This window comes from Falco punctatus (genome assembly GCF_963210335.1).
Source record: "Falco punctatus genome assembly, chromosome: 9".
NCBI lineage: Eukaryota > Metazoa > Chordata > Aves > Falconiformes > Falconidae > Falco > Falco punctatus.
Window position 1 is genome coordinate 48689948 of NC_137589.1, and position 24087 is coordinate 48714034.

General features: G+C 47.6%; 1 protein-coding gene across 20 annotated transcripts in view; it reads right to left on the reverse strand.

Annotated features, from left to right (window-relative positions):
- ZNF618 (zinc finger protein 618) overlaps positions 1-24087 on the reverse strand; it is a 162363-nt gene that overhangs the window by 61587 nt on the left and 76689 nt on the right. For 11 of the 20 annotated variants that reach the window (XM_080402016.1, XM_080402012.1, XM_080402011.1 and 8 more), the window contains exons 3-6: positions 17160-17416; positions 13272-13367; positions 10405-10482; positions 3525-3563 (exon numbers count right to left, since the gene is read on the reverse strand). In XM_080402016.1, the coding sequence (XP_080258142.1) occupies positions 3525-3563; positions 10405-10482; positions 13272-13367; positions 17160-17416 (470 nt within the window). The remainder of the gene's footprint in view (positions 1-3524; positions 3564-10404; positions 10483-13271; positions 13368-17159; positions 17417-24087) is intronic. The other 9 variants (XM_080402021.1, XM_080402017.1, XM_080402010.1 and 6 more) reach the window with 3 other exon arrangements.

Here is a 24087-nt window from a genome sequence, read left to right on the forward strand (position 1 = left end):
TCTTCTCAATACCACAGATGTGTCCCTTCAAGAACGGGTAAAAAAAAAAAGGGGGGGGGGAGTCCCAGGGATACAATCTATAGACTAAAAACCCCAAATGCTGAAAATAAATAAGTACAACAGTTTTTCCTCAAGGGAGTCTTCAAAGTGTCTTCCCAGCTGGAAAGTCTAAACACCACTGTCTCCTCTTTAAGCGGGCAGCAAACTGGCCTCAGCTGCATCCCAGCTTGCCCCATGGCTCCCTTCTTCCCAGGAAAAAAAAGGCCAGGCCAGCTCTTCCCGCAGCAGCCTCTTCTTGCCACAGCCCTTCAGCCCCGAAGGCAAGGACACGTTATGACACAGCTTTACGCACCATGTCAGTAACCCATCCTCCCAACAGGCCAAGCATGACTTGCTCTCAGACCCAGTACGGCAAGATGCAGGCTTTGCCTCCCAAGAATAAACACGACTCACTGCTCTCAGGGCAAGCCTTGGGAGCACAACCCAGCTAACTGCCACCAAAGCTCGATTACTCCTGGGACCGAGCCAAGGCTCCCTCACTGTGCTCTGCAGAGGCAGCACCTGAGATGTTTCCTCACTTGACATACAAGGTTGCTTTCACCAGAACTTCTTAGGTGACTGCTGGGGCCATGAGTAACAGCCGTCTCCAAAAAGTCACCATGGAGAAAACTTGAACAGGTTTTGTAAACCTGCAGTTCTAGTTATTTGAAATAATGCCAAGGTCAAGGGAGCTCCTCATCCACGTCAGTTTAGGAAGGATGCAACCTATGCCCCAGAGGGAACACATGAGAGAAAAAAGATCTTGCTGTATCCCTCAAACACTGAGAAATTTTGGAAGAAGGCAGCAAACCATGCCTGCAGAGACCGCGAATCTAGAGGTTCCCAATGAGATAGAAATAGCAGAGGAAGATCTGAACAATACAGACGTCTGTAATAGAAAGGGTGTAAACAGCCAAATCGGGTCACAGAGGAATAGCAGTGGAGCAGCAAGCAAAACAAAAATAGCAGGAAAGGAAAGATAAATAAAAAATTCCTAAAATATATGAGGAGCAAACAGACTGACAGGGAAACAAGAGAGCCATTGAGTGGAAAAAGGACAAGAGCCATGCAGAGGCAACCAGGGTAGGCCGGGGATGTAATCCAGCCTCAGAGGGGAAGGCATAGGGAGGAAAGAAGACAGCTGAACCATTTCACTGCAGCAGCAAGGAGGAGAAGGGGACGATGACTTTGTGAGGAAATTACAACCATCTGCAATTAGAAACAGCAGCACCAGCCCAGCAGTTTCACGTTCACTCTGTAAGACAGGTGACATGCCTGGCTTGTTCTTCCACCGGGGTGGATGGCTGCGGTGGGTCCTTCTTACCCATCCCCTAGCTCACCACTCACTGCTTCACTGCTCCGCTGCTTTGGTGATTTGGTCTTGCCTCCAGCTCTTTCAGCTAAATGAGACTATTTTGGTATAGCAATGAGTGTAGCAGGTAAAAAAGGGGTTCCTGCGCTAGGGAGGGGGCCAGATTTGTACAGCCCTGCATGAAGATGGAAGGAGTCCCTGCCTCTCCTGCTGCTCCCTGCTCCATCTCCATTGTCACCACCACAGCTCCTCTGAAGCCTGGTGCAGAGAGCAGCTGCTTGTTGCTGTTCTCTCCCAGACTTCTTCTGCCTGTGACTTTCCATTCTCCCCCACTCCCCAAGATCCAGCCACCAGAGAAGAGGCAGTTACATCCACAGAAATCCTGTGGCTCAAACCTCATGGGGTTTGCCTACATAGCAGAGGCATGAACCCTCATCCCCTCTTACTCTTCATACCTCACTCTGCCCTGTCCTTCTCAGCCAAAAAACCTCCCATGACAGGTAAGAAGGAGAAGCTGACTTACAGAAAAAAGTATTTTTTTTGGACAAGGTGGTTCCCAAGCTCGGGCAAAGAGGATACTATGTCCAATACCCCAATAACAAGCCCCAATACCCGAATAACAAGCCCAGGATGCTCGCCGCCCAGCCCAGAACCCAGCAGGGTCCAGTGTCAAAATTCAGAGCAAGAGGGCGAGATGAGCCTGGGAAGACTCAGGATAAGTGAAACACTGACGGGCAGCAGAGCCTGGGAAGCAGTCTGCATCCGCTGCATGGAGGTGGTCACCACATGTCACTGGGTCAACGGAATGCGAAAATGCCCAGCTGCAGAGCCTGTCTCCCCTCTAGTGAGCACCAGGAGTGGGTATACACCGTGTGATGGCTGGTTGCTACTGAGATGTTTTGGCTCAGGGCTGAGGATCTTCATCCCCCACCTGCAGTGAAGTCAGTCCTGCTTCCTTCTACAGACAGAAAGCCAAGGCTCCCCCAGGCTAACCCCAACTTTTTACCTATCACAGAATGGCACTGAAGAAACAGCAGTTTCAAAAGGTGGCATGATTGTACTTCATTATTACTTTTCTTTTCTATTTATCTAACATTTTTATACCCATCCAGGCTAAGTTTGGTGCTTCCAAGCTGCCCTCTGTGAACCACCATGGTATGTAACTTACCTTTCCAACGGAAACCGTGGCTCTCACCTAAAATGATCACAGCAAAAACCAGGTTGGCAGAGACCTGAGGAGGTCTCTGGTCTGACCTCCTTCTCAAAGCAGGGTCTGCTCTGAGCTCAGATCGGGTTCCTCAGGACTTTATCCAGGCCGGCCTTGCAAACCTCCAAGGATACAAAGCCCACCTCTCTGGACAACCTGCTCTACAGCACAGGGAAAGGCTTTTCCTCCAACACAGCCTCAACCTCTCTTCCACTTTGTGCCCTTTATCTCTCATTCTCATGCCACTGCCAACTGTCCAGCTCTGTGCTCCCAACCACCCCCTCATAGGGGCCGTTGGTGCCACCAAGTCCCCCTGTGGCCACCTCACCCCCTGTTGCACAGGCCCCGCGCCTCGGCCTCCTTGCCCTGGCAGCCCAGGGGCCTGTGCTGAACCAGCAGGTTTCTCAGTGTCCCTGCTCAGGGCAGAGCCCCCCCGCCGATTGTATGTTTAAGGTTTAAAAATTTTCCTGAGACTTATCGTGCTAGAGAAGCCGCCAGCAGCCAGCGCCTTCCCTGCGGGGCTGAGGCAGCAGAGCGGGCGAGCCCTGCTCATGGCCGCCCTCCGACTCCTCAGGCCCCCGCGCCCGCCCAGCCCGGGCACCGCGCTCCCCTCCCGGGGGCCGCCGGGCGCCTCTCCCCGCCGAGGCCGCGCTGTGCGGCGGCTCCCGCCCGCCACCGCCGCCATCTCCGCGGCTCGGGCCGCCCTCTGCCGGCCGCGCCGCCGCCCGGCCCGCGGGGAAAGGCCCCGGCGGCTCCTCGGCCTCCTGCCCGGCTCGGCAGCCGCCCGCCACCCGCCGCCTCCCGGGCGCTTCGGCCACCCAGCCCCCGCCGGGGGGCGAGGGATGCCGGGGGGCTGCGGTGGGCAAGCTGGCCGTGCCCCCGAGGGGAGCACCCTGCGCCCCGCTGCTCGCACACACCACAGGCCCCAGGCCCCCCTTACGCCCCCCCAGCGCCATGAGTACTTACTGCCTTGTGAGGCTCCTTCACCTGAGGCAGCTTCAGTGTCTGCAAAGAGAAAGAGCTGCACTTAGATCCGACGGCCGACTCTGCCCCGTGTCCGCTGCGCTTGGCTGTCCCCAGCGCCTCGCTCCCTCGCTCTCCTCCATCCGCAGCTCTTCTCCACCATGGCACCCCACCATTGCCTCCCCGCAGCACCTCGGCGGGGATGGCAGCTGCCCGGAGCGGGCTGCGAAAGGCCTGAGGCCCTTGATGGCAGTAGGGCCCAACACAGCACCTCCGAGGCTTGAAGAGCCTCCACAAGCGGGGCTGGTTCCCCAAGCTGTCACAGGGGCCTGGCTCCCAAACAGGCCGGCTGGAAGGGCCGGCCCTGCCCCTGCACACCGGGAGCCCGAGCTGAGGAGCTGCAGGGACCCCCGAGGGCTTCGGAGAGGCACGGGGGGCATGGGTCGGCCCACCAGCGGGGCTGGGAGCAGCCGCCTCCCCGCTGTCCCCCTGCAGCTCTGCCCGGGCCAAGCCCTGGCCTCCAGCCCTCTGGCCTCCAGCTGCCCTGTGTGCCTCCGGCTGCAGGGGCACGGGCTGGGCCGACACGTCCCAGCAGCTGCCACGCCAAGGAGTTCCATGATTTCTACGGAAGGCTGGTTGAAATCCCTCATGTGCTTCATTCTTTGGGCAAGTGCCGCCAAGCCAGGAATGCATGCAGCGAACAGCATGCCCGGCTCTGCCTCCCACGGGAGAGGGCACAGCCTGCCCCGCTGCCGTGCCTCCCCCTCGTGCCTCCCCTCCACAGGGTGAGCAAAGCCCCTCCAAGAGATGGGTCATGAGAATCCCCCCTCCCCAGGGGGCTGCTCTATCCTGGTCTTCCTGAAGGCACACATGAAAAGATGGGAGAAAAAGCTCCCTCCGCTGTGACACGTGGGACCACAAGAAGCACACGGCAAAGATCACGTTCAAGCCCTAAATGACTGCAGTGGGCAAAGCTGCAAGCTGGAAAATAAAACCCAGTGTTACAAGTCAAGGATCATAAACGATTAGGATTTCCAAGCCGTTTTGAAGTGTTTCATATTCATCCTAAATTGCATACACTGTATGTCACATTATCTAATAACATAACTACGTTTCAAAATATTCCGTATGTCTCTTGGAATCATGCTTGCATTGCTCTGAAAACCACAGCTGCAGAATGTCACAGCGTTTCTGAATTTAAAATTTGCAACCTTAAGTAATGAACACTGTTTGCATTTAATTTCCTTATTTCTTAAAAATAATAAAAACAAATGATTGTGGGTTTGTGAATTTGTATATTTCTACTTGATTAACCTGCCTGATTAGATCACTTTTCTAGGCAACAATATTAATTTGGCACAACTTCATAAACTGAGGGGCCAGATCAGAAACCCTCAGTATCATATGCAAAAGCTCGACAGTCAAAGCCCTGTATTTTTCCACAGCTGCTACTTGTTTGAATTACCACCTATCACTCAAGGAAAAAGCTAGCTATGGCACAATGGAGTTCTGCAGAATGCTGTCCTGGTGTTCACAGACAACGGCATAAATAAACCATAAAAGATACGTACTATGCATGCACCAGGCCCTTTCTGTCATTTAAACAGCTTTAAAAAGTACTTTAGACAAACTTAACAAGAATCAAGCAACACACAAGTGTTTAAGGAGCAGCCATTTTTCCAAACTGTGTTAAGAAATGTTGTTACTCTTAGTCGTAAGACAGACTAAAGTCTTTAGGAATTTAAAATAATTTAAAAAAAGCCACCTAAAAATCCCCTAACAGCCCACTCTAAATCACCTTTGGGCTGAGACCAAGTAATTACAGCTTTAAAACAAAAGACCAATTTCTGAGAAAGTTGCAAAAGTAAGTCAGAGTAGGGAGGTCGGCAGGAAGGCTGGGAAACAGGCAAGTTAACTCCTTGCCTTTCTCAAGTAACTTTCTGCATCTCCTATAAAAATCTGCTGCAGACTGGGAAATGTACACAGTAAAAAAAATGGGTGCTTGGGATGGAGCACAGAGGGCAAAGGACCCCCCCAGATCTTATGATTTTTCGGTAGCAGATAATCATACAAATGAAACCCAACTTTTTTCAGCTCAGAAACACCATCTCTCCTCAGGAATGGTTATTTTGTGATTAATTTTCAAGTTCTCACCTCAAAATCGTTTCATTCACAGCACTGCTCCGACTCAGACTCCAAAAATGTGCACTTTGGAAAAATGCATTTTTCCATATTCACAATTTGAACAAGTCATCTTCCTTTTCGTATTTTTGGAATCGAGCAGAACCCATTCTTGGAAAGTATTGATCAGAAACTTCAAAAGCTTTGAAATGTTTTTTAACAATTGGTTAAACTAGAAACTTCGCCTGAAGAAAACCCCTCTGCTCTAGTGCCTCCAGCATCTATTCCGATGATGGCAGCTCAGCCCCTTGGCTGGCACACCCCTGCGGGAAGGTAACAGAGAGCTGATCAGTTCAGAGGGAGGCGATGCAGCAACCAAATAATGTAAATAAATAATAAAGAAAAAAACAACTTGAGCAAAATCATCATTCAGCCCAGAAAAGCTTATCTGGAAACAGAGAACTTCCATCAATTATTAGGACAGAGGTGATATATCCTGCGAGGGTTAAACTTGAACCTTGCTATTTTCTTTCATTTGCTTTCTGAAGAATTCTCCTTTGGGTAAAATTCTCCCTTGCTTGGCCTCAGCCCAGAGGTTTTTTAAATTTACTGTTTGAAAGTCTAATACAGTAATTTCAGCCATTTTTTTTTGAGTTATCTAAAAGTGAAATAATTTTCCTGATGCATCAGCATGCAGATGTTTTGCTGCTCATGTTGCTCAAATACGACCCATCGTACAAAACAAAACTTTCTAGCTGACTAACTCCTGAAGGCAATCCAAACCTTTTAATGACTTGAAAAACCCCACACAGCTAAACAAAAAGCACTGTAAGCAAAACATTTTTAAGGCCTGGGTTGCATGTAGGCGAAGCGGTAACGTTTGTTAGCGCCGATCACTGGGACAGAGCCTTCCATCACCACCAGGAATGTGCAGCTTTTCTGCTCCAGCTGAACTCCAGCAGCTCTGCAGGAGGAAGGAGCCACGATCCTGCAGGGCTGCACAACAGCTCACAAAGGAGCCTTTCAGCTCAGCAACATAACTTTTTTTGTTGGGTTTCTTTTTTATTTTATTTGTGCCTTTCAGGGAGGCGAAGGGGAAGGAACGCAACCTTTTCATTTCTTCCTTGATAAAACGTAGTGAGTAAATTTCTTACCTACGTTGCTGACTCTTTGCAGAACCCTTTATGTGGGGTTTTCCGTGCCTGCCTCTTGGCTTTCAGAGCAAAACAGAGAGGGAGCTTGCCCCTGTGAGCCAGCACGTCTTGAACGAGACCTGCCTCAACCCTTCGCTCTTGCAAATTTACAGATCAACCGCTCCTTGAAATTCTCCAGCCAATGCTGAGCACCACAGGGAAAGCTCAAGAAACTAAGAAAATGCCCTGTTTTCCAATAAAAAACCACCCATTCCTGAAGGCACGCAAGGAAAGAACACAGGTCACTTCCAACACAGCTTCTCTACCATGGAGATCTAGAGAGGAGGCAGGTGCAGTTATAAAAAGAACCATCTAGGAAATTTCTCCCAGAAATGATCATTATAAAGAAAAACATGACGTCATCAGTGCAAGAATCTTAATACGGAACTGAACACCTCAAAGGGTAAGAAGAAAAATTTAAGTTTTGCACAGGGCAAACCAAGCCGCTGACAAGTAAGGACCGGCTGCAAGAGTGGAGAGGGTGACTGACCTCCCACCCCCGCTGGCCTCAAGCCACAAGCCCCAGGCTCCCCTGCTACAGCTCTAAACTGGCCACCAAGATGTACAAAAACCAGCTTAGAAATAACCCAGTTCAAAGCAAGGACAGCTCGAGTCCTCCAAACCTCCCACCCTGGGGACTGAGACAGCGTCACTGAATGTAACAGTGGGGCTGGCTGGACACATGGGTTTCTTCAGTTGTTCTGCCCCAAAGGTCCAGACCAGATCAACACAATTACTATCTGCCCTGCCGTGGGCAGAACCTGCTGCATCACCAGCTCTGTCGATCCACAGGACCAACCCATCAGCTAGCCAAGGACCATGAGTGACACAGGAACTGCACAGGAATGCAAAAAACGGGGCTGTTCAAAAGGAAGGAGCACATCCTCCAGCAGATCACAAATAGCAGGTGTTTCTGCTCGAATGCCCCAAAAGCCCTGGAAGAAACACCTGAAGAGAACAAAAAGGGGCCCGAGTTTGCTCTAGCTACTCTCTGACGCTCTGAGCTCTAGCTCTACTCTGACACTGAGCTGTTGAGTTTACCCAGGATCAGCCAGACCTTCAGAGAAAGGCAGATGCGATGTGACCGATGGGTGGCCCAGAGCTTGGTGACACCACGGCTGATGCTCAGGCAAAGAGGGAATGCCAGGTCCTGCCACTGACATATGGCTCCTTCCTCACCCAGCCAAAAAGGAATGGCTTAAAAGATTCAGGATCTGAGTTTCTGGCAGCTGATAATTGTGCGTAATACGCCAAGGGAGCTCAATTTTCAGTACTTTGAGGACAAGCAGACCTAGGAGAGCTGGCCTGCCAGTGCCTTGGGGTTTTATCTGATACACGGACTGAAGATACACAGGGAGAACACACAAGTCCAGGATCACATCCTCGGTGTACGTGTAACCACCGAGTTATCTCACATTTCTTATGACAGTGCAGTACCAGCCACTCCTCTATGAAACCTCAGATACACGTGGCAATAAAAGCATCTTTCACAAAAATGTCTTTCAGTCCTAAGTGCTATTTCCAGCGTTGTTACTGGTACGGTTCCACGTACAGCTCTCACTGGATAACAGCACACAGGGCTTTCCCTCCATATAATCCTTTCTTCTTTTTTCCTGACTGTACATGACATGCACATTCAATGGCACGTTATTTCTCTGCAGAGAGGTACACCTCCCGACTGCTTTAACCCCCAGCTCAGGTTCTGTTTCTGAGGGAATCGCATTTAGAGCTGCATCAAGTTTTCAGTTTGATTTCTTGCTGAAGAGTGTACATGAATAAATATGTCACTTTGATTTTTACTGTCTTAAGGTAATTCAAATGCACTTTAAATATTACTACTACATGCACCTATTTACAGCAACATAAAACATTCTCTGTTTCATGTAGACAAACTGTTCTTCTCCACCACTGATGTGAAAATTACTTAAAAATTTCCACATTCAAAATTTTGAAATTTCCATCTTCTACAGCTACACTAAAAAGGCTTTGGAAGCAAAAGTCATGAGTTCATGACAAAACTACGGATATCAACTGTGCAGGAGTAAGTTGATGCATCCAGACCATTTAATATATAGCTTCAATCCATGATCAAAATGTAAGTAAATGTATAAATGTATAAATACAAATCAACTGGATCACACACAAGGATGTGTCCTCATACTAATATAGCTCTTAAAATTCCAGCTGAATTAAGGATCCCATAGTGCTTGGGGATGAAAAATAAAATAAAAGCAATCTTTGTCCCAAACCTAAATACTGCAATTATTATTGCAAAATTATTGCAACGCTGTGATGCAACAGTAAAGCATTCTGCATGTCAGCAAATAACTGCCGCTGACTATTATTTTAGGGATTTTTTTTTTTCTTAAACTGGAGGGTGAAACTACTTTGTAATTATATTTAAAGAAATTTTAGGAACTTTGTTGGCATTTAGAAAGGAACACCAGCATTGAAAAACAATTCTGCATGTATCTAAGGATACAGAAGAAGCTCTGTGATGTTAAACAGCACATGGGAAATATGCAACTTTGCAATTAAACGATGTATTATGAGACTGTGAAAAACTCTGACGAGTTAAGGATGCACTTGTTCACTTTTTAGCTCTGCATTTGCTGAATTCTGAGAGTTGGCACATTTAAAATTTAATACTGTATTAGCCTTCATTATTCCCGGATTTTCAAACTTTTCCCTGGGAGCTTCCTTTACGTTCCTTTAGACATTCCAGCCAATCGTTCCATGGATGACCATGCACGCAGATACTGCTGGTTGCAACTGAGGAGCTAAAGCTGAGGCTCCGACAAGCCCAACACACAGACTTCAGCGCTCAGCTCAGCTGAAAGAAAATAAAACCACTCAAAGGCTCATCAGCTAGTTTCAAGTCCCTGTCGTTCTGTTATTTCAGATATGTATTTCTCCAAATAATACAAGCTATGCTAAGTACAGAACACGGAGCAAAACTTCCACATTTCTCCAATTAAGCAACATCACACCAGCCACTCTTACAGAAAATTCAAATGAAGTCACCCCTCAGCACAAGATATGTCACAAACTATACATTTAGGAAGTGACCTCAGTTGACAGCAAGGGTAGAGGGGTGAGTTCAAGCATCATTTTGATTTTAACATAAAAATACAGCAGTCTAGCAATGCCAGTGTCTGACTTTATATGCTCCCATCCTGACTTAATGGGGATGGACTAAAACACCCAGCTGGGCAGGAGGTAGAGCACCTCGGGGAGATGCCTACCCCTGTGGTGCTGGCATGGGGTATCTGCCGGGAGAAAAGGTTTGATTTGCAGCTCTCCCAAGACACAGCGATGCCCCCAGACAGCCCTGTGCAGTAAATACTGCACTGAACGCAAGAGCTGCTCCTGACCTCAGAAGAAATATTGCTGGAGCAGAGCCACAAAGCTCAGGCAGCCCCAAAGTTTACCCTACGAATGGGCCGATCGAAAGAAGCATTACCAATGAAGAGAAAAGCAGCAGAGACTCTTCAAGACCTTCCTGAAAACAGTCCCTGAACCTGAATGTTACCCCAGGATTCCCCAAGATTTGAGCTGGAGTGAGATACCTCTGTGTGCTCGCACATGGGTCTGGAAACAGTTGTAATACTTGTATTTCTTCCCACATATTCCACATTCGTAAGACCCTGAAAAACAAGACAGAAAAGTATACGTCACCATCTTAGATCAGGAAAAACAGCCTTGCCACATACTTATCCATAAACTGGGGACAAAAGAATGCAGTTTGCAGCAAAGTAATTTTTGGAAGGTTCATGGAGATAAATGCAGGAAATCACTATCCCAGACTCAATTCTTTTTTCAGCCTTATTTAAGATTCCTTGGCATATTACCCTGAACTTACGTTTTCAGTATATCTTTTTAACTTTGCTAACATGAAAGGGCCACTCTCAAAATAGCCTGACTTATAATTGTATAATAACGACTAATATTTCCTATGGACAGAAATAACCTTGAATTACTTTTCAGTAAGTTCTTAGTATATGGGAAAAAAAGCTTTTTCAACTGAAAAAAGAAGGCAATCTGTTATCTTGAGGCAAGGAGTTTTCAAAATTTCTCAAGAAATGCACAATGTACAAATTTCTCAAGAAACCCACAGAGATTTGGTAAATATCCACCCAGAGGAAACCAAATAGATACAAATAGAACTTTTGACCTTTTTAAGGAAAAGCACATGACCACAGTAGTCTCTCTTCTCAATTTGTGTCTCTAATTCCAGAAAACACACATCTGCAAACAGTCATTTGAAATGAAACCAGAGAAACAAGAGCTGGGAGAATCATTTGTAATGATGAAATTATGCAATGAATTTAGCCTCTTATGTTTATTGGAGAAGCAGACAGAAATTTCCTTAGATTTGTTACTTAAGTTGATTCAACCTTTTTTCCCCCACTCCAACTTGGAGAACAGGCTATGAACTCACCTTTCAAGCTCTCACTTGTAAAATGCATTGCAGTTCTTAGCTGTTCACCAGCAGCTAAATAACTGCAGTCCTATCTGTGCTCTTCGGTAGGGTGAGAGCAGCACTTACTGGAAGGGGAAGTGGGAGAAAGAAGGGCTGGATATTATTCTGTGTGAACACAGCATTTCACTTCTATTAACGCTTCCTCACGCAACCTTGAAACAATCTCTTCCTGACCATGCAAAGCAGCAGAACTCAGGGATAAGCCACAAACAAGAACACAACATTCATATGCACATCCAAATACATATTCCAAAACATCATTTTACAGTGATACTCACCCAGCGCTACTCCAAGTGTGCTCTTTCCGGGAACAAAACCAACCAATTTTTTGAACACAACATACCCAGGTTATTTTTTTCCCTTTCCCATGCCCTATTGCTTACAGCTTGGGAAGAAAACAGCTCTCCTTCCAGCGCGTAACAGTGCTGAATTCCCTGTCTGTCACTGTTAGCATCACTTGGGACTGCCTTTTGAGCTTGGGATGCTACTTTGTCATTGATGCTGAAAGAGGCAATTCGCTACAGTCCAAAACACAGGAGTACACGTCTGAAAAAATACTCTAAAATACTGATATTGTAGTCAGTTGACTATGTCTGATCTGCTCCACAGACTTTTAATTATCATAGCTAGTTGTATTTTATATATATATATATACACATACATGGGACAGTCATCAGCCGTGGTCACTCCACACAGGCTTTGCTAAGTAAAATCCTGGATATCAGCAAGTCGGCATCATCTGCCAGCCCTCATTTTCCATGCTCAAGGACTAATTATATTCATCACCAACTGCCAAAATTCTTTCCTGAAAACTATTCCAGCTGGAGCACCAAAAGCAGCACCACCAGAAGATGAGCGCACTCACCATCCCACCAGTGAGCACCCTACCAACCAGTAACCCTGTGCAACAGCTGCAGTTCAGCCGTACCAACAGCAAAACGCGACTGATGCCCACTCATCCCCCGAAACAGTGCTGTGCACACATGGAGCACAGGGAAAAACATAAAAAATGTGAGCAGATCTAGGTTGAATTTTCTTCCCCATTTTTCTTACAGTTCCCCCTTCCTCTGGAAACAGTCTATGGCACAAGCGGCACATAAATGCATTTGATTGTGCAGAAATTCTGCAAGAGTATAACCTGTACAATTAACAGTGTAACGCCTTCCCTCTTCCAATACAAAACGGAACTGGTGCTGCAGCCCTCAGGCAAGGGGCTGTGCCTGGAAAGCAAGGGCAGGAGCTGAAGGCAGGAAAGTGATTGTCACATCCCACGGCCAGTGCTTTTGTGTGGATGTCCTGAAGCACGGGATATCTGCCAGGAGAAACTGATGTCCTGAAGCCCCCAAGTCTCAAGTGCAACCTGGGAAAGCCTGGAGTCATCTTCTTCGATGATGGTACCTCTACCCACCTCCTACACACAGACGGTAGAGCACTGCCCCAGGAGGACCGTGAGTTTGTGGAGGGTGTAAGGGGGGTGCATTATAGATCTAAAGTCCTGCACGCACCGAGGGACAACTCAACAGCCACAACTGTGTACTCAGTACACCACAATTTTGGGGGGGGGCAATGGCACAGATCCTCATATTAGAGAAAGGAGGGATGACTTGCCACAATAAATGTGTTATTAGAGTGGAAGAAAGATGAAGTGGAAAATAAAAAAGACATCGCTATGTGTTAAGACCTTACAAAGAACATGCCTGTGTTGCCTCGAACACTGCCACTGTGGTCGTGGTTTATCTTGGGACTTTGTCCACATCTGGATGTGTCATGCAGGTTAAAGCTGTTTGTAGCAGGAGGGGAGATGGGGAAGGTTTTTGGTTAGTTGGTGCATTCAGTTTTGCCAGGCTTTTCCTGAGCCTCATAGCTGGAATTTGGGCAAGACACCCATTGCATCCAGAGCTTTCCCTTGCTCCCTGATCCCTGGTTAGACTTCCACACCCTTCCATCACATACCGGACGTGTATCTCAATGCATGGTCAAAAATCCAGGTCCCTGAATATCGATTTCGTGTATATCCAACGGGAGAGCCACGTTCCACTGCTTTTCCATCTAAATTGTGCAAAAAGAAATCAGAGAAAAGCCCTTAAAGTGGATGCATTTCCAAATAATGATGGCTGAAGCCTATTAAAAATTTCTAAGACCCATCTGTCCCTGTGGCTTGCTAACAAGATGTCAGAGGTCACACAGTTTCTTAAGGCTTCTGCAGCACTATTTTACTTGGTATAACTAGGGAGAATCCAAAGTGATCTTGAATTACATGTGCTGCTCAGCAACGTCGCAACAGCAGCATCACGGCAAGAATCAAACATGTGCATGTAAGACTGACAGTCTCAAAGCAGAAGGATTCACTCTTCACTTTGTCTCAGAAACATTTCTGATGTAATGCATTACTTGAAAAATCCTCTGCAAAATGTTTCCTGTAAAGCACGGGCCAGACTGAGAGCTTAAATAGTCTTGTATAAAACTCCTCCTGATCGACTCACAGATAACTCAGTCCTCCAAAACACATATACTGACCTGACAGAATTCCAAACATTAGAAAATGATTCACATCAGCCAAATAGTCTCTCCTCTTTTCTCTTGATTTACAACACAAGTGCCATTCTCTCTTCCTCTCTTTCCTAGAACTTCTCTGCCTTCCTGCCCCCACACCTCTGCCCTGTGAAACGCTGATGTGGTGGAGCTCTTCAAATGCCCCTGGCCCAAGGCCAGCACATGAAACTAGTAAGAAAAAAAAGAAGAAACAAAGAGGAAATATTGCATCTCTAAGCTGTGCAGGGCAAGAAATGCACCACCTGTGAGGCAGGAAGGCCCGGCGGTACCGCGGGGAGTACAGGTTGGTGGATGGGGGGGAGAGCCGGATCCGCAGCGGCAGTACCGGTCTGTTGCTGACTGGACCCAGGCTTAGAGCCAACCTCTCCGTTGGCTTTCTTTGCCTGGGATGCTCGAGGGGGTACCCCACAGGGCTTGCAAGACTTCTGTGGAAAAGCAGATGAAAGGGAAATGGTCTAAACCCACAAACACCAGCACCCGCTCTTCAGCTGGGGGACTGCAGCCACTGTCACCACCCATCCTGCCTCACTGCATCCTCTTCCAGCTACTGCAGCGTTTGGGCTGCTCCAAACAGATGGAAACAGAGCGTGGAGTAGTCCAAAGTGCAAGGAGAGAAACATGAACAAGCAACCAAACAGGAGGCCTAATTTGATGAAAACACTACAAGTGAATAGCAGCAACTCAGCTGGGAAACCCTGTTATAAATTGCTGCAAGTAACAACTAAAAATATAAATATAGCACGCTCCTGCAGGAGATGTGTGACTCAGAAAAGAGACATAAATCTTCTAATGCGTATTTCAGCCAACTCCCGAAGCTGAGCCCCCTGGAAAGCTGTCTGTCACTTGGAGCCATGTATGCCCTGAAGCCTTCAGCAAGTACTGTGGCCCTGGCTCAAGGCAACACATCCCCCATTTAACTGACCAGCACCTGCGCCCTATGAAACGAGACAATCTCACAGTCTGCATTTCCACACGAAGGAGAAGAATTCTACTCCAGATTCACCATTTCAACCTGCACCATGAATTATTATAACCATTTTCAACACCTCTGATCTCAGCTTCCTTGATGAAGGCAAATAAAATCCTACCAAAGCCTCGCCTTTCTGCACGGCCAAGGTGATTAAGAGACAGGGCTACCAGATCACATCACGAGAAAGCTTTCAGGAAGGAAAAACTCCAGGAGGTACCGGTGAGCAGCAGCAGAGAGCACAACACCTTTGCTCCAGAGGGAGGAGGCATCAGCATCCTCAGCTGTTCGCAATCTTTGGCTGTTCCAGAGCAGCAGCCGAAATCGCCAGCGAAGCAGCAGGCACGGGATGGTTCTTGTTTAAGTTACACAGATGTCTGCAGTGATGGAAACAGTGCCTGTCCGTGGTTTCTGCAGGGGGGACGGAGGGGACCAGAAGAATTGACTGGCAGCCAGTTCAAGAAACCACAAGGAACTGATATCTGGGCACCACGGTCGGTCCACACAGAGTACAGTATTCGGTTGACAAACAGAACAGTTATTCAGAGGCATCTCCCCAACAAACGCGAGTTATGTGAATGGGGATAAATGGGGGTGCTTAGAGGGCTCTTTTCACAAAGGAATCGGCCACCAACTTGCCAATCACCTCAGGACCAAGTTGCCTTTAAAGAAACCCAGCGCACATCTATAAAATAACAAATACGATGCACATTTCATTGGAAAAGGCCCTTCCAGATAGAAGCTCTCTAGTTTACTTTTGACGGCTTTCAGCCACCGCTTGCTACCTAGTAAATAACTCTGTCCCTCTCCCCACAGCGCCTGTATGTTGAACCATGTCCTCCCTCACCCCTGCCTGTCCCCAGCGCTCTCCATAGGTACAACCTGTTGGTACCTGCTAACAATCCAGGTCAGCCACCAGCAAAAGCCCACTCCCCACTTTGCACAACAACACGGTCAGCTTTAGCTAGAAACCACTGTTTTCAAGGGAGCTCACCCACACAGCAGCTGCTGCTCCCAGCCAGAAGCCCTGGGGAGAAGGGGCCTTACGTGGCAGACACCCAATCTGCAGATGCTTACATCAAGGGCTGGTGACCATGGCTGAAGAAGCTCCTACTGCTTCCCATCAGTGGTCAAATCTCCACCTTTTCCTTCCAGGGCATCAGGTACATCTCTGCATATCAGGGTTGCCCACGATCGACCTCTCAAGAAGCGTAGGGGCACAAAAACTCTGAATATACCCAGAGTATTTCCTCTAAATTCTAAGATCTTTAAAGTCAGAAACAGTTACAGACTTCTTCGCCTTTCCCTAGATGTTCTGAGCCTGCAGAAACAGCAGTGACCTCCCACCCTGCTGTTCTTAGTGACTGTCCTACTGGGGAAAGAACAGGAAGGACAATGATGCTCTCACCAGCTCATGACACCTCCAGGGTTGCCTTCCAACAGCACGGACAATGATCAAGCAAAAACCAGGAGAAAATCTAACACCAATACCTCTTTTCTCTCTCCCTGCAAGACAAACCAACCCCAACAGCAACACTGGGCAGCTCAAATTAGCTTTCTCCTGGGTTCCTTGAAGGAAACACGGTCCAGCTCTTCTTTCTTCTTTTTATCAGCATCTGCCTTTGGCTCTCACGAGTCACTGGCGGGGACCTGCTCCATGTCGGAGCCAACAGAAGAGTCCCTTTAGCCCCCGGAGCAGGAGAAGGCAGTCTGATGCTCACAGAAAAAAAAAAAAAAAAAAAAAGCTTCATCTCCTCACCACGTGAGTTGGGGTGGGGATAGGAAGTACTGTTTTGGAAGTGGCACACCACAGCCAGCCAAAAGTCAAAATTATGCCCACAATGGTACCAGCGATCAGAAAAACAAACAAACAGCAACCTGTAAAACCTGTTTTTGAGCTAAATCTAATTATTTACAGAAAGCATCCACTTTCCTCAAAGCAACTTACCTCAAAACATCTCCACCGTTTCTCAGGCTTTCCTCCTGATTGCCTCATCTACACCCAATGTACCTACCACCAGCTCTGGGGTCACCATGAATTGTGCACCTGACTGATGGGCAACTCATTCAACACATCAAACGAAGATAACGAGCTTTTTCTGACAGTTACCCTCATCTTGGTTGAGTCTTTAGGGGTGACCAGATGCAAACGGATAGCAAAAGTCAAAGAAAGTCAATAATCCCTAAGACTGCTGTGCACCTTGGCTCTGGTCCCTCCAGCAGAGCCGAGCTTCCAGGAACAGCTCTCCAGAGCCTCCTTCCTCTCCCCACACCACAGACTCAGGGAACCGACTGATGTGGGGTGTTATCCCACAGCTTACCGAGTGTCTGCTGGTTGCGGACCCCACCTATGACCACGCAGATCTCCGCTGGCACATCTCCCGGCCCATCTTTTATGTTCTTCTTGGAATCTTTGGTGTCATCCTGCCAGATCACCTCTTCGATATAGTCATCTGGTACTTCTGTTTTCACTTTCACCTCAGTCATCATTCCAGCCTCTTCACTGGGTGAGGACTGAGATGTCACCGAGTCGGAGCCCTCCGCCTTCGGGCTGCGCGGGCTCCTCTTCACACACTCCCTGAATGGGGGGAAAAGAGGAGAAAACATGAATCTTCATTGTCAAGCGCTCGCTTTCTCATCACTAGGACCTAATTAAAGGTACTTTTGCTTAATGCAGTTTATTTAAAATAAGTATGGGTAGGCACGTGCCTCTGTCATATATGACAAGTAATTAAAATTTAACCAGACAAAAGTAATAAAGCCATTTGCTAGTACTGAAAATAACCTTCATTGTCACAAATAAACAGACTGGATCACTCAACACGAGCACAAAATTTCCCCTGGTTCCTAGCAGGCCAGGAGCGTAACTCCAGCAGTCCTGACAACAAGTATTATGCCAAGACTAGTCCATACATTCAAAGGAAAAGCCATACACTCCTGTCATTTTTAATTTGGAGCTATCTCCACCCTTCTGTACTCCTCCACGTGTTAATCTACCATCACATCCTCTATTATAACCCTCCAAGGCAATCTAACATCCCATGGTACTAGTATGGCCTTATTCAACATATATGGTGATGATGGAAAGGGACCATCTGTAGTATAATGGTATTTAGGGAGACTAATACATTATGGACAGATACAAGTATCAAAGATGACAAAGAAAGCACGATGGATGGGGAAAGGCAGAGGGAAGAAAGGAAACGTTCAGTGTTATTTAGAAACCGATCAAGGAAACAGTACGTATTTCCATCTTGTAAAGAGAAAGCTGGAAATTCATGGGAGAAATCAATCTAAATTAATAATTATTCAAAACCTCTTAAGAAAAGGAAGGGAACTAGACACCTCAAAGCTGTAAACCAACATCAACACGTGCTATGGTGGCAAAAGGCAGAGTTTGAGCACAACAGATGAGGACCAGGTAATAAGCCACTGTAGCTCCTTTTCCAAACACATCATCCCACCACTCCTTAGGGGCTCCCTGTTTTTAATACTGGTTATTAAGAAATTCCAACATGCAATGCAAAGATAAAATAATTGCTGGTTCCGTCTGTGCAGGAATCAGAAGAACTAAATACATAATAGCTTAAGATGACCCAGAAACAGACATTTTAGAGATTATGACATATTTAGACTCATGTAAATACCAGGAAGAGCTAAAGTGTTTGAAAACATTTTAAGCAGAAGTAATAGGCAAAATAAAGTGAAAACCAGGCTGAACTTACGGATAAGCATCATTAGACCATGCAATAGCTAAAGTGAAGAAAATCCCATTGCTTGGAACATCACACAAAGTCAGAACAAAGCATGACTTAAAATGTTAGAAAACTAACACATGCAATGGTTTCTGATACTGGTTATGGAGCTGGTAAAGAAATCAAAATGCAACTGCAGGCAAAAGTGCCCAGTGGGTAATCCTGGGAGGATGGAGATGAGAGGAGCAGACAAACGAAGAGAACAATCTTCTGCAGTAATTACTGCACAGCCTCCTACATGGACAAGTAGTTGCTATTTCAAAATGGGTCAGTCACATCGTATCACCAGATATTTTATTATTCATCCCTTCATTCTCATTATGGAATGAAACGTACAATTAATAGTCTCTAAACAGAGAAAATTAGCCTTGACCTGCCTCCCCACTCATTCCCATCCTCCTCACACATACTCCCCCCTGCCATGCTCCCAAAACTGTACAAGGCTTTTACAAGTAGGAAAGATGAATTAAGACAGAGAAAATGTGGTTGAAAAGTGAACAATCTTAACAGTAATATTATTGGATGTCCAAAAGATCCATCAATCTCACCCAACAGTGCTGTGGCTCAGCACCCATTCTAAAGCCAAGGGAAAGGCAGTAGCCAGGAGTGCAAGTACAGAACGTCAGCAATCAGGAAAAGGTGGGATTAATAGCAAATCAATCAAACCAAGGTGGTGTGGAATGCAAAACACTGATAAAGGCAGCAAAAGCAATGGGAGTATGGAGGTGGGGGGAACATCTCTCCCTTGGTGGGGACTGTGGAGCAGGATCAAAATCAAAGCAGTACAATTCCCACCAGTAGGCAGAAAGGTGAAAGCAGCCAGCAAAAGCCAGCTTTGAACCTGAAGTGAAGGCAAAATGCCCGTTATAGACAGTACAGCAACCTGTACTTGCCTGGACAAAACAGAAAAATCAATGCAGGAGCCAAGTGATGTGGAATTAAAAGCTAATATAACTATCAGTGAGGCTAAGGATATGGCTTTCTGAGGAGATTATAAGACTAAGAATACAAGAGACCTTCTGATGGCACTCAGCTTTGCATCACGTCACCTTCAGACATGAAACAAATCTGCAGTACACGATGCAAAGGGCCACGTGCTACAAGGCAAAACGCTGTCCTCGCTGTGTACTGCTCCTGGGTGGACTTATTTCCACAGGGCTCCTGAAGTGGTTGATGTGGAATAGGTTTATTAATGCTCCGGAATTAAACTTTAACATCACAGTTGACAAAAAGTATGGGTGACCCATGAAGGGGTGGAGAGCAACGACTGTGAAAGGGACACCAGCACCAGTGGATCCATCACTTCATACGCTGGCTCTGCCCAAGAGGAGCAGTTGCATATAGTCAGACACATCCAGGAACGTGGATGCACCCACGGCGCTCAGCCATGATGCCAGCAGGCAGGTCACGCTGCAGCCACACAGAGCCACACTCTGACCCAAAGGACCAATGCAATTTTGGGATACACATGCCTGAGATCAAACAAGGAGGTAATTTTTTCCCTGTATGAAGCTGTGGTGAAGCCATTCCCAGCGTGCTGAAGACAGATTGAGCACCTTCATTTTTAAAAGGTGATTAGAAAAGCTGGAGACTCAAAAAAAAAAAAAAAAAAAAAAGGCTCGAAAAAGAGGCAACGAAATGGTTCAGGACTGGGAAAAAGATGCTTTATGACTTTGCAAGACCAAACAACCTCAATCCGTTTCTCATGCCAAAAGGAAGACAGAGATGATTTGATTGCAGCCTATTATCGTCTTCATGGGGAGAAAATACTGTCTTTCCTTAATTTGGCAGGGAAGAGCAGAGTACGAGCTTATCGCTGGAAGCTGGAACCAGTTGAAATGAGGCATAAAATACTAGCACGGATGGTGGTCCACTGGAACATCCATGTTCCAAAGGATGTGCTCAGGGAGAACAAATCCCTCCAAGTCTTCAAACCCAGTGTATCCGTATCTGGCTGGCCCTGGGTTACAGAGCTCAGTACAGATGGGCACTGGCCTGACTGGTGGCCTGAAGCTGCAGGAATATATAGCTGCAGGAATATATAAATTATTAGATCAGAGCAATGGACCCTCAAAAACTTTGCTCTTCACACACAATGGCTTTCTGGATCCACCTCTGCCAAGAAAGTAACTTACCAGCTGGGCCGTCTGCTCCTGGGTGGCACCTAAACCTGCAAATATTAATTGACAGCAATACTATTCCTCTGATATTGCCCCATATGTTACAAGCCTGAGCAGGTACTTGCTGTACAGAAGGACACCAGCCCCACGTATTTTAGCAACTGTCTTCTGCATGACTTCATAGTACAGAAGCCCTGAAAGAAGTCTCTCAGGAAAAAAAAAACCAAACAGCAAAACTATAAAAAACACAGCACACCTGGATTATTACAACAACCTTAGAACAATTTTATGACAGACAGAGACTTCTCTGTCTTTGAACGTTTTCTAGGAGAGAGGAAGGCAGCAGCCAGCAGGTATACCCAGGTCACAGAACGGGTACAGACATACCCACCACGTGTGTCAGGGAGGGCAACCCACAACGCTCCCCACCGAGCCCCCCAGCATCGCACGCAAGGTCAGCCACCGCGGCAACCCAGCAGGGAGATCTGCACAGACCCGCGTCCCACTCACATCCCAGGGAAAGAGCTCCAAGGTGGGGAAAAGGGAAAAAATTACCAGGATCCAGCTTATTTTTTCAGATGATACGTACCTATAAAAATACATCTATGTAAACCCGTGTGTTTGTATACCGACACACAGGTACATACACATGTATACATATGAGAAGGGCTGATATTTGCATCTGAGGCGGCATCCCCTTGTCGCACCGGCTCGTGGCCTCCTGCCACGGCAGCCCCAGGACACATTCTCTGCTGACACCCTGAGGTGCTGGCATTTTATTGCATGAGCTAGATCTTGTTTCACAGCACCGAGGGCCCCAGCGTCTGGGCTGTGCAAGCCGAAATGCAAGAAGCACCATCCTGGAATGCAAGCTTTGCTGTTGACCTGCACCAGGCTGGAATCAGTCCCATGCCACCTGAGAGCAGTTTTAGGTACCTTCTTCACGGCCGCTGCTGTTTCACCTAAGAAAGAGCTGCGTTCTCACATTGCTCTTATTATTTAGTATCTCACAGAGATTTTCTAGCCACTGGATTATGTTAAGCTTCAGCCGAACTTCAGCGGGAAACTCCCTCCAGCTCAATGTCCAGAGGAACACTATGGCTTTGCAGAATACCTTAAAATAAACACAATCAAAGAGCAACACAGTCCCAGCCCTCCCTCTCCTCTGGATGTGCTACACAGGGGACGATAACTCTCTGACTGCTTCACATGATGCATGAGGAGCATCACCAGCTCTGATAACAGCAGGTGAAGGCAACGGACCCCTTCCACCCTCCCTGCACATGGAGAACATCTTCTTCACCCTCCACCCTTACAGCCTCCAATGGACTGGTGGACGGACTACACAGGAGAACTTGTCTGAAGACCACAAAACCAGATCCTGACAGGCCATGGGATCGACTCTTATTGGCCTCTTGCTAGCAGTGACCGAGCAGTCCCCAACAGCACAACATCACGGGGATCATCACTCACACGGCCGCTGTCCGCTGTCCAGCTCATTCTGCTTGGACTGCAATCAAGCTCCCCAAGTGTGAAGATGGGTCCCCTTCCAGGCCAGGAGGTGCAAGGCTGACGGAGAGCTGCTGCTGCAGATGGCCCCAACGGAACAGCACTGAAACCCCTGGGAGCATGTCTGAGCCTTCAAAACGCTCACTCGGTGCCTCTGCTGGGGGCTGCAGAGCTTTGGAGTGAAGAAGGCGGTGGCAATGATGGAAGACAGCTCTCCCAGCAAGAACTAGCATCAGTTTCTTCTGGTCCCACGTGAAACCCACTGAGTGCTCCTGTGGCTAGCACAAAACTATGATCCATCCAGGCTTCTTGTGTCTGAAGCTCAGTTACACAATTTGCTGAGGTGATGCTGTGCTGACCTAGGTATAACTCTCCCCAGGGTGCCAGGGGAAGGCAGGCTGAAGGAACAATCCTCATGGGACAGGAGGGTTTGAAGCATCCTGGTTTGGCTGGGAAACACTATGAGCATCATGAAGCAGAACGGGAAAGAAATTCCCGACACCGGAGAACTTCAGGCAGGGTGGAGAGGGGTACATGCACAGCCACAGCAGAACCAGGTTGCACTTGAAGACAGCACTGACCAGTCTCCATCAAGGATGGCATCAAACCAGGAGGGAACACCTGCTGACCCAAGAGAGGTGACCCAGTAAAAAGCATAATTTCTTTACCAGCTCTTTGGTCCTTGGATGTTGCATCTTTTGCAAGCCCATGAGGCTGCAGGTGTTTGGTGTTGTACCAAATTTTGCCTCCCCTGCTTCCTAGCAGCACAGAGAGTCTCCAACTAAAGATGAGGATAAACCAGCAGCAAATCCAGAATGTATTTCTTCTCCAGAAATTCCCTGAGAGCCCCGGTTACAGAGAACACGCTGCCTGGTGGAGAGAAGAAATCAGGCCCCAGCGCCATCGTATCCAGACCTGGTTCTGCCATTCCTCTCGCAGCACCGCCGGAGCTGATACACAACTGCCAGAAAGGCGTCCAAAAGACGAGTAAGAACAGGAATGAATTTTCAGTTCTGCAGATCCCAAGGCTGGAAGCAAGTCTTACTGGTTTGGGGCAGGGACACACAGAGGGAAGGGGACTACACAGCTTCTGGGACATCAGCTAAGTCAAATATCAGTACTCGGACCTGGAAAAGCACTCCCCAACACAAACCAGGAGGTGACCACGTCTCCGAGCGCTCGAGGCACAGAGCTCACACTGTGCTAACACAGGGATCAGCCAACTCCTGAATTCCTGCGGGGCACTGCTGGGTCACACACTGGTACCGGAGATGTGGTCACAGCCTCCACTTGGTGGAGACAGCAGCGCACATGAACCAAGGGAGAACCTACCACGAGTCAGCTCCCAGTCCCGGGTACCTGCAGCCATCCCTCTCATGGTGGCTCTGAACATGGTCCCCGGCCCATGCCACCGCTTTTCTGCATGAAACAACGCAATTTTACAGTTTTCAAGTGCCCTTCCAGGGATCAGCTGCAGTCCCCTCTGCAGGTCCAACCTGTGTTTAACATCCAATGCGTGATGTTCCATGGGAGGAGGACATTCTCCAATACAGGACAAAAACTTCTCAGAGAAATCAGACCAGAGATTAGCGGAGTGCCCAGGCACATCTGGCTTCAACCCTCCCTCCTTCCACAGAGTGCATCTAACTTCTCCATGCCTTTGAGCTTTCCTGGGGAATACCACCCTTCTTTACTGTTTTGTGTCTTGCCTTCACTAAATTGTGGGGCTTCACAATCCAAGAAGCTCTTCCTTGCCCAGGAGATGAGGCAGAACCCTTGGGATCACACACACCGCTCACACCGCCACTCCATGGTGTGCCTGGATGCTCCTGCAGGTGTGGTACTGTTTCACTTTCCAGAATAAG